At 48.4% G+C, this 14,909-nt stretch overlaps 1 protein-coding gene across 1 annotated transcript in view; it reads left to right on the forward strand.

The window, feature by feature from the left end:
- The first annotated feature begins 3,052 nt into the window (after positions 1 to 3,052).
- Positions 3,053 to 14,909, forward strand: part of GRIK2 (glutamate ionotropic receptor kainate type subunit 2) — a 445,724-nt gene continuing 433,867 nt past the window's right edge. Inside the window, exons 1-2 of the mRNA XM_075498454.1 lie at positions 3,053 to 3,173; positions 8,483 to 8,887. Coding sequence (XP_075354569.1) covers positions 8,773 to 8,887 — 115 coding nt within the window. The 5' untranslated portion in view covers positions 3,053 to 3,173; positions 8,483 to 8,772. The remainder of the gene's footprint in view (positions 3,174 to 8,482; positions 8,888 to 14,909) is intronic.

The raw sequence follows: 14,909 nt of genomic DNA on the forward strand, positions 1-14,909 counted from the left end.
AAGGATAAAGCACGAAAGAAAAAAAGTATTAAATATTCACATGTACTGAGTACTAGTGATAGATTTCTGTAGGGAAAGAATTTATCTGTCATCCTTAGGTAATTTCATTTTGGAAGCTTAAAGGAATTAGGCTACAAGTTTACATTACTTCTAACTTCGAGGTGTAAATGCACCTAATGGGGTGGGAATGTGATAAACCCATATTATTTCATTCTATATATTTAGAAATAATGCTGGGAAAAACAAACAAAACCAAAAACCATTCTCACAAAGATCTTTGCAAATTTGTTTCCTTTTTAATTGGGTCAAATTCTTATTGGCACTTATGAAACTTGTTTTAAATAGCTGGTGAAAAGATGACACATGTAAATTCTTATTTGAGAAAGTTTTAAATTTCAATAAAAATAATCAACCATAAAAAAGAAGCAAGCAAATAAGTTTGTTTGATTTTTTTTTCTTGTAAGAGTCCAGGACCTTGTGAGACAAATTATCTGGTACACCTTATTTTGAATGTTGACAAACTGGGCCTGTGCTTTCCTATATGTTTCTTTCTGGTGGTCAATACTGATAAAGTTCAAAGTTCCCACAGTGTAATTGGGAAGAAACGTAACTGGGAAGAAACATAACAAGCAACTTTGTCAGTATTGAAATTATGGGTTTTGCAGTAGTCAAACCTGAGAAAAGAGAATCCCAGAGTGTCTTCCTATTATGTCACTGACTTGCAGTGTGATCTTAGGCTTGTTGTTCCAACTTTCCTGCTCCAACTTTCTTAATTTGAGTAATAATGAGACATATGCAAAGTCCCTAAATATCCCAAGTGATACATGTTGATAACAGCACTGGTGACATTGGGAACCTCTTTCCTGTCTGAGGGAGGACCTGATTCTGCATAAACTGTTGTTGGCTGAGGAAAGCACTGAGGGTTCCACGTCTGGTCAGAAATGTAACCCAGGCAACACGGGAAAAGACTGCCTCAATGTAGTTGAGGTGAAATGATTACATGACGGTATTACACAATCTATCTGCAACATTAGAACCATTCTGGGGACTGAAATGCCACATCCCTTTTCTTCCCCTGCCTTCCTTTCTCTCATCTTAGAAAGACACCTTTGAGCGAGTCACGTATTTTTAAGTTTGCCTTGTTCTGTGTTTGTGCTCTGGTCAGAAAACTCTGGATAGTAACAGCGCAAATGCAGTCAGCGATAGAAGAAGGGGGACGGAATCACCCAGTCACTGCTTGCCCAGGTGTTTGCTCACCCGACCTCACACGCTGGCCACCCTTTGCCTGCCCGCGGCGTTAACCCGCCTCGCCTTCCCGGAGATCGTGGAGATCCCTCGGTCACTCCCGTGGCGATCCCCGCCATTCCTTTGCCTCCTGCAGAACCCACAGAGCTCAGCTTGTCGCCACGTTGTCCCGCTCAGTTGCCCCACAAGCAACCCGCTTCCTCCTGGCGTAGCGTCTCCTCCCCAGCTCCCTTTACCTCCTAAGGCGGCATGAAGCGCTTCGCTTTAGCAGCGCGTTTGTTTTTTACAAGAGTTATCTCCATTACAGCTTCAGGCAAATGAACTGACTAATGAATTTTCTGTCGGCCATGGAGGTGCGCGGCAAGTAATTAAGGGATGTGCTGTGGGGCCGATTAAGCTGCAAGTCACAGCGGCCAGAGCCCAATCGCGGCGAGCCCGTCGCGGTCTGTGCCGCCTGCGCTCGGCTCTACAATGGGATCATTGACTATTTATTTACTTCGCACAACAACTCTGCTGTTTACTTAATTATAGGACCTTTTCAGTCACCAACCCCCACCCGCCCCAGCCCCATCTCTTCGACGCTCTTCGAGCCCCCCCGCCCCCGGTAGCCAGGGCTCCCTAGTTGATCGCTTGGGCAGATGAAGCGGGGCAACGCCTGAGCATCCTTTGTGGGCTGCGGGCAGCGCTCCCCCGCGGATCCGGGAACGGGAATTTTCCCTGAGGGAAAGGCGAGGGGACGGGGATTTTCCTGTCAAGCTGTACAGCACGCCTGCCCGGAGATCAGACCTCGGGAAGGCTGCGGGGGGGTCGCAGCGGAAATCCTGCAGGGCTTCAAGGCATGTCCGAGCCGCCACACAAAATCGGGAGAAGGGGAGAACAGGCAGACGCCTGTGGCTCCGCGGGGGCGAGCGCGGCTGGGCGAAAGAGGAAAGCATTGGCAATCCTGCAAGGGGGGCCGCATTTCACACCCCGGCTCGTTAGGAAGGCCTTGGCCCTACGATCAGAGCCCCCCTCCCGCAGCGTTGCCGCTTAGGAGCGAGTCGGGCGGGGAGGGGGGCAGAGGCGGTCGCGGCTCCCACGGGGCGCGCTCGCCCTCCTTGCTCGCACGAGGTTTCTGCCCCCCCGGGACCCCCTTCCAGCCTGGATGGGGTGGGGAAAAAGTGCCTGAGCTCAGTCCCCACTAGGTCAGGGAAGGAGTGGGGACAGGCGGGCTTCAGCATGAGGAAGGAGTCGAGCAGCAGCCGAAGGCACCCGCACTTTTTCTGGCACCTCCGCAGGCTGCGGTAGAGGCGCCCCGCTCACCCCCGCACCCACGGGGCAAAACAGGGACGGGCAGGGGTCGCTGAACGCCGTTTTGCAGGCGGCAGGGTCCAACCCCCCACCCCCTCCGTGTTTACAAAACGGGCTCGGGGACCCCGATTAGGAGCTCGGACTTTTAACGCCCTGAAAACTAGCCGCCCGGCGACCTCGGGCCCCTCGGGCGGCGGCGGGGGCAGGAGAGGCGGGAGCGCTCCTGCTTGCGCCGGCCGCCCGCGAAGCACCGCGGCCGCCGGTGGCGGCAGGGCGGGCGGGCAGCGGCGGGGGCCGCGGCGGGACTTGGCGTTGCGGGGAGCCGGGAGCGGCGGCCGCGGAGGAAGCGGGTTTCTGCTCCTTTAAAGGGAGCTGTGCAGCGCTCTCGACGGGAGGCGGATCTCCCTCCTTCCTTCCCTCCCTCTCTCCCTCCCTCCATCCCTCCTTCCTTCCCTCCCTCCCTCTTCCCTCCCTCCCTCCTCCCTCCCTCGCTCGGCCGCCGCTTGCCGCCGCCGTCAGTGGTGCCCGGACGCCGGCTGCACCGCAGCCCGGGCAGTCCCCGGCGTCCTGCCACCGCCCTTCCTCCCCCCCCGCCTCCGCCTTCCTCTCCCTCCCCGCTTCCCCGCCCGCAGCTCAAGGTAGGAGGATGTCCCGGGGTCTCCGGCTGGCCGCCACGGCCGGAGGGGTTGCATGCAAGTGAGGGGCTGCGGGAGGGGGCGGGGGAGGGTGGCGGCGGGGCACGCACCGTAGCCGCCTTGTGCCGAGAGCTACACACCGCGATCTCTTGGCCAGGTGTCTCCGGGCAAAAGCGGGCGCTGAGCGGGCGAAACCGGGCACTGCCGGGCTGGCCGGCTCCTGCCGCCCGGATCTGTGCCTCCTGTGGGGTAGGCAAACCTGTCGCCTTGCTCTTTTCCTCCCCCTTTGCTCCGCACCGTCAGAGCCGCCGCTGTCCCCGCTCTGGGGGCGGAGGGGTGGGAAGCGGGGGCGAGAGGCCAGGGCGGCGCAGTCCCCCGGTGCCCCCCGCCCGGCTCCCGCGGGAGCCCGGAACTGCCCCCCACAGCCGGAGCTGTGCCCCCCAGAGCTCCCGGGCCGGGCTTAGGGCGGCCGAGCCGGCAGCCCTAGGGATATGCCCCCGCTCTCCTGGGGGAGCGGAGGTGAGAAATGGGCTCTAACTTCGCTAGAGTTGTGGGTGGACAACAGTCTCTACTTCCGTGAGGTCTCCTCCTGCCCCTACCCGGCCCCCACGGTACGGCGCAGCCAGCCCTCCTTTCGGCTTGTCGGCAGTCCTGTCATTTATTTCTGAACAAATTCAGCATTCTTTGGGAGAGCATCCATCTCTAACCCAGCCAGGGCGCTGACACTCTGTGTAAAGCAAGAGACATTCCTGCCTACCGAGTGGAGGCATGATTGCAGTGAGCCGTGTGCGCGCTGAAAAGGAATGAATACATTATAATGAAAACCTCTCTTTACGTTTTCCTTAGAAACTTTTGGGGGAGTAGAGCATGGAAAACATTAAACATCCTCCTTTTCCTCCCAAAATCTTTCACAGCTTCCCTAACCTCAAAGCAAACTGAAGGGATGAAAGGCTGATCTGTAGATAATGTCATAAATGTTTGTTCTTGCTGCTTACAACCTGCTAGGAAAGTGCATTTCTGTAATACCCAAAAGTGCCTGAACAAGTGAGTCTACTGCATACTCAGTTCATTAATTAGAATGCACGTCTTTCCACTAGCTAAAAATTAATTACCATCTTAAAATGTCATTAATCATCGGCGCAGCAGAAACTTGGTTGTAAATTTGGACTGAGCTAATAACAGACAGAGGAGAACCTATGGTTTTTATAGCTGGTGGGAGTGAAGTGCAAGTGGGCCGCAATGTGTTTTTAAATGGTAATATCAACATTCATTTGAATACTTTGGCAAACGTTTAAAAAGGGAGGACCGTGTTACTGCTTTGTCAGCAAAGCTGCAATACTTGTTTCTAGAGATCTGGAGAGGCTGGTCAGGTGTTGCGGTAAGCTATGGCTCTCCTCACACCAGATTGCAACAGCAGGAGGATTGTGGTAGCATGTGAATCTGAAGCATTTGCAAGGATTTGCCGAAAAATGTCCGAGAAACAAAGCTTTGGGGACCATATGTTATGCACATACTAAATTTGTATCAGTTGTTGTTGGGAGAGGACAAAAGAGTAGATTAAGTGATACAAAAATCTTATCGGTTCTTAGAGACATAGCTATGACCTGAAAATGAAAGCCATTTCCTTTTTAAAGTAATATGGTAAAACTATACATCCCAGTAGGTGGCAGCTAGCTGGAACTGGGTTAACTTTTATTATGATAACAGCACATGAAAATAGGATCTGAAGGAAAAAGCGCCTGATATAATAAGGCAATCAGAATCACATATCTCCCCTTTCCAAATGAAACATTATGTACATAAGATCACCATTTATACTTGACACATACCTAAAGAATTTAGTAGGCTTTTATTACGCAGAAAAGATTTAAAGGCCTTAGACTGTCTATTCTTCTTTCCCCACCTAAAGCTAGAATACTATTTTTCATATCAGCTTCACTTGAACATTGTCCTTGTGTATTAAAGATGTGTTACTACCACGTCTACGATAGACGACCAAAATGTAAAACAAATCAAAACATTTATCCAAGAAATTGTAGATTTCCCAGTTGCTGATCACTGAAGTGTGGAGGGCAGTTTCATAAAGACTTTAATCTGAAAAGAACTGTGTAACAGTGCTGTCAAGCCCCCCAAAACACAAGACCAGCTTCTCCAGTAGAACATTTTATTAGGGATTTCCAACCTTTGAACTGTACGTCTTACACGGAAGGAAATATGAAAGGCGTTAAGAACATTTACCTGCTTTCATATTGAAATCATTCTGGAGGATGGAGAAAAGTATATTTTATAAAGGTTACCCTTCCTTTTCCCTCCCTTCACCAAAGGAGAAATGAAGCTAAAGTCCAATTAACAGAAAAGGAGTCTAGGGTGGTGAAGTCCGAGGCTTCAGTTACTTATATAGTCTATAAGTGGTTTTCAGTCACCAAATATTTAGTGAGTTCTAAACATTTGATGTCTTACAAGATTTACTTTTTGGTAAGGAACTGATATTCTTGAGAAAATAATTCTGGATTAACTACGATTTTCCTTCAAGGTGGGAGCTAGGGTTTGAAAGAAGGGGGGAGGGATGTTAAGAGAGCATTAGGCGATGTGTGATAGCAGGTAAGAAGGAGCGGTGCTCCTTCTGAACCCATAAAACGCCATAAAATAGCTGGCCAGCTAACATAATCGAGGGTGTAATACGTGTCTTTCAAGAAGCCGGTAACAGATTTAATTTCCTTTCCGTGCTGTGAAATGACTGGAGGGGAAGGAGAAGGCGATTTGACACCTGAAGTGGCCTGTCGCGTAGGCGCGGCGGCCGCGGCGGCGGGCTGGGAGCGCTCTCCGTGGTGCTGAGGGAGCCGCGGCGGGGCCGCGCCGGGCGCTGTCCGCGGTGCTGAGGCCGCAGCCGGCGGCGGCGGGATGTTCGCACGGGGGGGAAAGGAAACTTGGCTTGAGCCTTAGGCATGCGGCCGGGGGCTGCAGTGTGGGCCGCTGAGTATTTAATAGTGAAATGAATTAATCACAAGTTGTTTTATGATGCCGGTTATAGACGCCTCGGTGAGTTAGGAGCTCTGTTGGGCTTAGATTACAGGTAGCTGTATTGTTATTTTTCAGAGACCTTAGCAAATCAGACCGGTAAGAGGAGTCACTTTGCCCAAAGTTTATGTCTTGTCCAATGTGCTAAAGCTGACCATAAATATTATATTTTCAAAACTGCTTACCAAAAGTAAATTAAATTAAAAAAATCCGTTTATACTGGAAGCTACATCTGAGCACTCACAATTTAAAAAGTATCTCAAGATGCCTAACGTCCTTCATTTCAGCAACACCAGGGGAAAGAGGAGGGAGGCAAAGAACGTTCACAGTATTCACGTGGGTCGGTTTTATTTCTCCTTGGACTAAGATAAAATATGAACGAGTAGAAGAGAATAAACGAAATAGAAAATACAAGAAAAAGCATCTCTCTGCATTTTTACTGGGAGATATTCTAAGTGTGAACTGAAGGAGTCGCTAGATATCCTTGCTTTTAACACTAGGTGTTCTTTTTAAAGTGCTCCAATAGTCAAATCGTCTGATTGAATTCCCTGCTAGACTGCAGAACTAGCCATTCATGATACTTATTTTTGACACTGCAGTTATGCCTCCATCTTAAAGAAAAAAAATCAATGATGTTTAATAATCCCCTCGCAGAATGTACATTTCTTTTCATCAGCATTTTACAGTGTTTTAAGTAAATGCATGCAGAGGAAATCAGTAAGCCATAATGATAAAAAGTTACTGTGAATTACTAACACTCTTAGGGATACAGAGCACCAACATTACAGGTTATAATTTAAGTGCTACTGTTACTTATTTCCATGTCTACAATACACAGATGTTATTTAAGAATAAACTATAACTCACCTCTGCCATGCTCTACTTCTGATACATTCCACAGAGTGTTCTCGTTAGCTTGGCATCATCGGTATTTATTTCTGTAAAGTCAGGTTTATTCTGTGTTCATCTGTATGTATCTGTGGGGGAAGTCTCTCAGTGATATTTTCTTTAGTAATAAAAGGCAGGGAGGGAGATAAAGGAGACAAAAGACGTCTGTAGGCAGAACGTAGAAGAAAATGAATTAATTTTCCTGGTGGGGAATCTAGGAATTATCTTTTAATATTTGTAATAAAGGTTAAGTAGATTCAGCAAAAACTTCACTTAGATTGCAAAGTCTGACAGTCCTGGTTCAATGTATTTTAATGGATACAGGCACATAACTAATTGTATTTCCAAGGAAAATCTGAAGTAGTCCACAGAATGAGTTTATCTTCTTTGAAACACCTGGCCAAAAGACAAAAGTCTGTGGCTGCATTTGCAGATACAAACTCAGTATCCCATTATCAAACTGGAAAGTGCTATTGTTCTCACTGAGGACTGCAAAATGACAAACTACCTAGATCTCTCAGTACAGGGAGGAACAGCAATATTTCCATAATACTAGAGTGAAAGGAAAGCAGAATGCAACATAAGAGAGTGGCAGAATAAAGTGCAAAACATAAACTAGTAAATCCCCAAGTTACTGTCTTTTAAGCAACATTGCAATTTCAAGCAAGTTGAGCGAAACAGGACTGTGCATTCAACAAGGCTGTTCTAGCGCTGCCGGTTCCTGTTTACCTTGCAAAAGCAGGCTGGTGCTCCGTGATCACTGGGTCCGGAGCAAGTTCCTAAGGACAGTCAGTATGCAAGCCATGGCATTTACCCTGTTTCATGCATTAACGTGAGTAACGTTAGTGAATGTAAATATAATGATCTTTTTTTTTTAGCCTAAACGTTACTCTGATAACCTGCCTGACTTTATTGTTAGCCTTCTCTTTCACAACTCTAAAGCTAAGTGATTTCGACCCAGGCAGTCAGCTATTAAAATGCATTAACTGATTTTTACACAACAGATTCCCTTCTCCCCTATAGCCGCCCCCCCCCCCCCGCCCCCGCTACGGACCCTCATAGCTATTGTTCAGAGCAACTGAAATACTAATAACAATTAGAAGCATGTAAATAAAACCAAGCTGTTTTTTTTTCCTCCGACAACGCTAGGCGATCAGATCGGTTGCATAATAGAAATTGAGAAGGCTGTCTGGCAGGCAGCCTTAAGAAGAGAAGAGCTATCTCAATTTCTCTCACTTAATCTTGGCTTCGCGTCAGAAGCTGTGCAGCAGTGCAGTAGAACGGGAGCACGGCAAAAGCTTCGCCAGTGAAACGGCTGGTGCTCATTGACTCTCGCTATGTGGCGATACCTCAGCGATTTCTCGAGCTGGATTACCTATTGATTTTCCTCCTTTCTTGCCTCCCAGGTTTACTCGGCTGGACATTGTGTGTGTTTGGATTTCTCAAGGATTCTCCCCCGACTAACATGGATGTCCCACCATTCCTTGCAGTTGAAGGTTGCTCCTTGGCGCAGTGAATGAAGAACATGCAGGGATTGCTAATGGGTTTGGGAAGCGTAGACTCTCTCCTCTCTCTGTGACCATGCCGTGATCGTGTCTGAGGGCCATCAGTTTACGTATCCTCATTCTCACCCTACCGGGAAACCTGACGGCTTAGAAGGGGGAAGTAAGGCAGCGCGTGTGTGCATAGAAACATCATGAAGATTATTTCCCCTATTCTAACTAATCCAGTCTTCAGATGCACCATTAGACTCCTTCTTTGCTTACTGTGGATTGGATATTCTCAAGGAACCACACATGTATTAAGATTTGGTAAGATTTCCCGACACTTTTTTCATTGTGCATTTAAGCCTGAATGCGATATGCGTAGGATTGACTCAGAAGGGGGTGCTGGGGGAGAGCTGGGACGTGCTGGCGGAGTCAGGCACCGAAGTCCCTCTTTATTTTGCATCCGGAGGGATGAATTGCTGTGTGTTTTTTCTGTCGCTGCAGCTCATTGTAGCCGTAGTAACGGCACGACGATGATGATAATTATAATAACAATAGAGAGAAAAATGACTGGCAAATGCATTTGCCTAAGGCTCTGCGCAGCTTGCGTGGCTTCCTCGTAATGTACCTTTTTTGTTTCCATAGTAGTGGAAAGCATGGGTAATACGGTGCTTGATCAGTTAAAAATCTGTCAACTAGTTGTTAAGTTTCGGCCGCCCGTCTCTGGTCCACCCGAACCGATCCCGTGTGGGCGCCACGCTGTAATTTCAGCAGGGCTTCCCTTGAAGCGCCTGCCTAGTTGCTTGCCACTTCAGTGGCTTTTAGGGTTAGAGAAGAGACGATTTATGTCTTGAACGGTGGTCGTGAAAAAGCCTTTGCGATACGTTTCAAAAACACAGCTTTTCTGTGCGAGGAAAGTTGTAATGACTTCCCTCCCCCCGCAAAAAAAAAAAAAAAAAAAAAAAAAAAGAGGGAAAATTCATAGATCAGAATGAAATTTCAAGGAGAGTAGAGCGGTTTTACAGTCTAAAGACTATCCCAGCTGGACCATGAAACTACCCTTAACAGCTCTGCCTGGGTATGCGCGCCTGTGTACGCGTGTATGAGCAAGCAAGGGAGGGAGAAATTTCAGCCGCTGCATCCCCTATAGAAGTTTCGCAGTAAGGAAGGGCAGGACGGAGACGAAAGTTAACCGCAGGTCCGAGGGGGGCTGTGCGGCCCGGGGAAGTCCTCCGGGGCGAACCGCGGCGGGAGCCCCGCTCCCGCGCCCTCCCGGCCGCCCGGGCACGGCGGGCGGAGGGGACCCGCGGCGGGAAGCGGCGGAGGGGACAGGCCGAAAGTTGCTTCCGCAGAGAAGCGGTATCCTCTGTGCCTACCGACAGCAGGGCTGGAGGGAGGAAGCGCGGATCTCCCGCATTCGCGCTGGCCGCGATAAGCTGTAGCAGCCGCTACCTCCATTTCTGTGGGGCACTGAAAGCTCTTGCCTTCGCCTGGAAGTAGTGCCTTGGATTGTATGTAATTTTGTTTAAATTCCCCCCCCGCACACGCTTTTATGTGGAGGGGAAGGTGGGTAATGATTAAAAAGTCACCAGGCTGTTACTGATCTCGTGTGCTGAATTCTTAGTAGTACTTATTTTCTGCTTCCATCTGGTCTAAAGGTGGTGCTTAAGGCACGTTGCTCTTAGCAACCGTCTTCAGGAATGCTTGTTTCTTTGGACATGGCTAAACGGGTCCGTATATCATTGCGGGGTTTATTTTGCATTCAGACTGATCCATAATCGTGGCCGTGAAATGAGTGCTAGGGCTCTCTGTAATCTGGCACTGTCCGGCTGTCCGTCCTTCCACGAACCGGGATTCATAACTGGTGCCGAGGGTCGGTCTCTAGGAGTCTGAATTACTTTCAAGGGTAGCTATGTAAACAAACATCTTCCCGGCCACACCATTAGCAAGAGGTGAGCTTTCCTCCTTTACATTAGATTCTCTGTGAATTGCTAGTCGAATGTACCTATAGAGATAGCCCTGGCGAGCAGCGTTTTGATAATGATTAGAATAATAAATGATCCCGCGACTGAAGGGTGGTGCAGCGGGACTCCAGCGCCCAGTGACATGGTCGCGCAGGCAGGTATTTTTCTAGGCTAACTTCCCTTCCCAACTGCCACCTGGTCCCACAGTCGGTTAACGGGTTGTGCTCACTCCATTATTTGTAGAAGCAAAGTATGAGTCCGCTTCTGAATCACGGCACGCTTTTTCTTGTCTTTCAAAAGAATTGTCGCCAACCCATCTCTGAGCCTTAGAAGTAGGGAGGGAGCAGCTGGTTAGTTTATTTTAGCATGGAAAATGTTAGACGTAAGAGAGAACGAGGAAGACTTTTGCCCTGTTCAGCCGGGCCTGTTGCACATCTCTGTTTTAAGGAGTCTGGATTTAGCCTAGTCCAGGTGTGGAGTGACTCTGTCTCTCACCGCGAGAGAACTCCCGCTCCTTCCCCAGAGGCTGACATCTCTGCCTCTCTGGAGGGCATGGCGGGGAGGAGGGAAGGAGCAGCGAGTGAGCGGTGGAAAAGCTTTGGTTCTTTCTGAGAGAGGAATTCCCCGCCGCCCCCTCCGGGTTCTTGTGCTATCTGTCCCTTCGGGATGTCCTTGTGACCAGGAGGACGGGATGAGGTGCCTTCCCGTGGAGTCCTTCCCGAGGAGAAGCGAGAGCTGAGGAGATTCCCTCCAGAAGGCAGCCTGCCAGCCCCCGCTCTTCTTCCTCAGCCAGCAGCGCTATGGCAACAGGGGAGAGCTTGAAGCCTGCCAAAGCTCCAGCCCCCTCATTCCTCCTGTGCAAATTAACCACCATGGATTCGCATTGTCCTTCCCACGGCTTCTCTCATTGTTGGGACTAGCCAGCATGTCCTTTCTCTCTCTCCTTCTTGCTCTCAAGCTACCTTTTAGCCACCACACAGGGAAGTCGAGCCGCCTGGGTTATCTGTCAAATGCGGGGGGTATTTTTGCCTGCACCTTACGGAGCAAACACGGGGAGAGGCTGGTGCGGTGGCAGAATTCCCTCCCCAGCGGCACTCGCTCAGGCATCCGGACGCCCGCCTGCTGCTGCTGGAGTAGGGCAACGTGGTATTTGGGCATCACACCAGACACCCTTCCTAAATGACACGTTGCTTCACGGGGCATGCGGCCAAGCTCCCTCCCTTGCCCTTTCTGAACAGCTTCCCTTAAGCAAGCCCAGGGAACGTCGAGGGTGAGGCTTGCGCCCACGGTACTCGAGGGTTTCAAACAGGAACATAAACAGGGTTTCAAACAGGTATCCTAAACCCTCGCTGAGGATAAAAGGACAGGTCCCAGCTTGACGAGGGAGAAAAGCAGCAGCCTAGTATTTGTCTCTTCGCTGCGCTAAGTGTGATGGAAACCTTTTCCTTATCGCTTGGCACCGTACAAAAGCCAAAATACGTGACCGCCGGCAGATCCGTTCCGTTATCAGGGATCACGTTTCGTAGCTTCCCGATTCACTGCTCCTGTGTAAGAGCAGACCCAGGGCAGCAGCTCCGCAGAAACACCAGGTAGCTCGGCAGATCCCCAGCCCAGCCCAGCCCAGCCCAGCCGCCTCTCCGTCCCCGACCGCTGGGCAGGGCGGGCGACCCGGGGCCGGCCTCGGCCTCAGCCTCCGCCCCACCACCTTTTCGCAGCCCCCCTCGCTTCTGCCTTTACCTCCCTGGGAGCATCCCAGCACTTTGCCCTGTAAGGCTGAATCAATAAGCCATTAAGAGCTGTTAACCATCAGTAACTGCTCACCTGTGTTTCCAGAGACCCGCCCCTTCTCCTTGCCCAAGGCAGTAAGAGCCTGGGCTGTTTAAAACCCCTCTTTTCTTACCTGTTCCTACACGGGGCATGAATGCCGGTTCTCTGAAATCTGGAGCACTCTAAAATACCCTCCGTTATTTAAATTGCCCCTTTCGGGCCTTGTCTCTACTGCCGTGAGCAATTCGTCTTTCCTACAGCAAAGGTGTGAGGAGGGACCAGTGACTGGAGGGTGAAAGCGGTTTGGCCATTGCGTTTTCTCATTCCCTCTCAGGTAACTCGTTATTCGTGAAAGTGTGGTGAAAGCCTAAAGCCCTCCACCGCAGAGGCCCCACTGGCCTGAGAAGTGTTTCCCCACTTTGTGAGATATTTTGTTTTCTTCAGCGCATTCAAAAAGAAGGGTAAAGAAAAGTAGAGGGTCGTGTCTGTAGTCTCGACTTTTTGTTGCTTTGGAGTCGCCTGACTTCAAGGGGAAGGGAGCTGAATATTGTGGGTTACAAAGAACCTTAAGGGGAGGGCAGGGTCTTCTTCCAGGTTAAAAGCAAAACAAAGCCGAGAGAGATGGGAACGCTTTTCAAAGCACGAAGGAAGAGTTTTGAACTATTACCAGAAACAATTCCTACTACTGACTTTTTCTTTTTTTCGCCCTAAAAAAACCCCACACCAAACACAAAGCTAGCGCTTTCCCGGTGCCCTCCAAATAATAATAATAACTGCAAAACAAAGCTGTATATGATCATGTAATCTTTAGGACTGAAGAAAAAACAACCTCTTTTCTCAACTCCATTGTGGGAACCTGGAGAGGGGAATTACTATACACTGAAGACTTCCTCCGTGAAGAGGGAGGGTTTCATCAGACATACTTCTTAGCTGAGCTCCTTTGGTTCAAATGGATGGACTTTATCTCCATAGAATTGTTATTACGAGGTCGAGCTTTGCAACACCAGAGAAGAGGCCAGCTCATCGTGTCCACTGCTTGTGCAGTTGCCAGCTGGTGTCGAACCACACATTTCTGGGATTCAGGTGACCATTGTAACATAGTCGTATTTAAAACCAGCAAAGTCATGGAACAGCAGTGAGATCTAGCTCTGTGCAAAAGGGTATGAGGCAAGAGTTCAAGTGAAAAGTACCTTCTGGGTAATCATGTAGAGTTTTCCTAGACCGGACCTGCATTAGCTCTCCTGGATGTGCACTTTCTTTCCTTTGGATTTTGCACTGACACCCTTTTAGTGGAAGGAGGTAACCTTTCTGCCTGTATTTAAGAGAGAAATGAGAAAATGTACGTATCTGGTTTTAGTGGGGAGGCAGTCTGCCTTCAGATCAAGAGTGCGATGAAAATCTGCAAAATAAACACTTGTTGTGGCAGCCCTCAGAGGTCCGTGGCTTGGTAATTCCAGTAGTTAGAGCCAATGAAAATTTTACTGCCAAGGACAAGAGGCTTTCAATATGTGTTAACATCCTCACGGAGAGGAGTTCAAAATCAGTCTTATAAACAACAACAGAAATCTTTGAAAGAAGAGTAAGGTTAAGAGCCTCGGGAAGGCAGCAAGGAGGTGAGAAGCATTGTTATTGACTGCTCTAGATTAAACAGCACAGAGGAAGATTTCAATTTGATAACGTCACAGCCCTTCCTGTTTTTCTTTGCTGCTTCTGCTGACAATTTTGTAAGGTAATTAAATTGGCTGATTGAAGCCACAGTGGTCATGGGGCGATAAAGACCGTTTGGATTTAATGGAATTTAGAAACAACGGTGTGCTGCACACAACTCTTACAGAACGAGAATTTTAATGACTCATTCAGGGTGCTGACTACATAGAACATCCTGGACGAGTTTAATTGAAAGGGCAAAGCAGATTAGCTGTATACAGTCTTTATTGCACTAGATAGGGGAATTAGAATTATCCTTTTAAAAGACTCATTATTGCATTATCAAGATTTAATGCAGGTTAAGAAAGCTTTCATCCGTGTGGGCTTTCTGGAATATCCCCAGATTCTTTCACCCAGTGTTTGGAACACCAACAGCCCTGTAAAAGGATTTTCACACAATTGTCCGATAGATTGGATGCTGAGGAGTATAACTCGCTTCTTACTGACTGGTACTTGTCTTTTGAACTGATGCAAAGTTCAAGTAATACCTCCCATTTAAATGTGGTTGCTGAATGAAATGGTTTCTGTCACCGGAGATAAGAAACCAGAGAAAAAGAGATTTTTCTAAACTCAAATATTAGAGATTTTTTTTTTATTTTATACAAGAGAAAATCCTCTCGATTTAGAAAAAAATAAACCAAGTATTTTGTAGTCATTGCAAATCATAGCAGGTCTTTGTCCCCTACTTAAATATATTTACCTTGTCTGTTTCTGAGTTTTAACCTTCATCCTCTGTAATCTTTTCCAGAGGAACAATTACTAGAAGTTCTGTCAATAATGCAAAAGAGAAACTAGAAGGTGCCTTATTTCCATACTCCTCAATCTGCAAGGCAAATTAATGTTTCCCGAATAAGCTTTTTATAATGTTATGCTGTAATGTATATTGGAAGATTAAACAATACGATAAC

This window comes from Mycteria americana, chromosome 3 (assembly GCF_035582795.1).
Source record: "Mycteria americana isolate JAX WOST 10 ecotype Jacksonville Zoo and Gardens chromosome 3, USCA_MyAme_1.0, whole genome shotgun sequence".
In the NCBI taxonomy this organism is placed as follows: Eukaryota; Metazoa; Chordata; class Aves; order Ciconiiformes; family Ciconiidae; genus Mycteria; species Mycteria americana.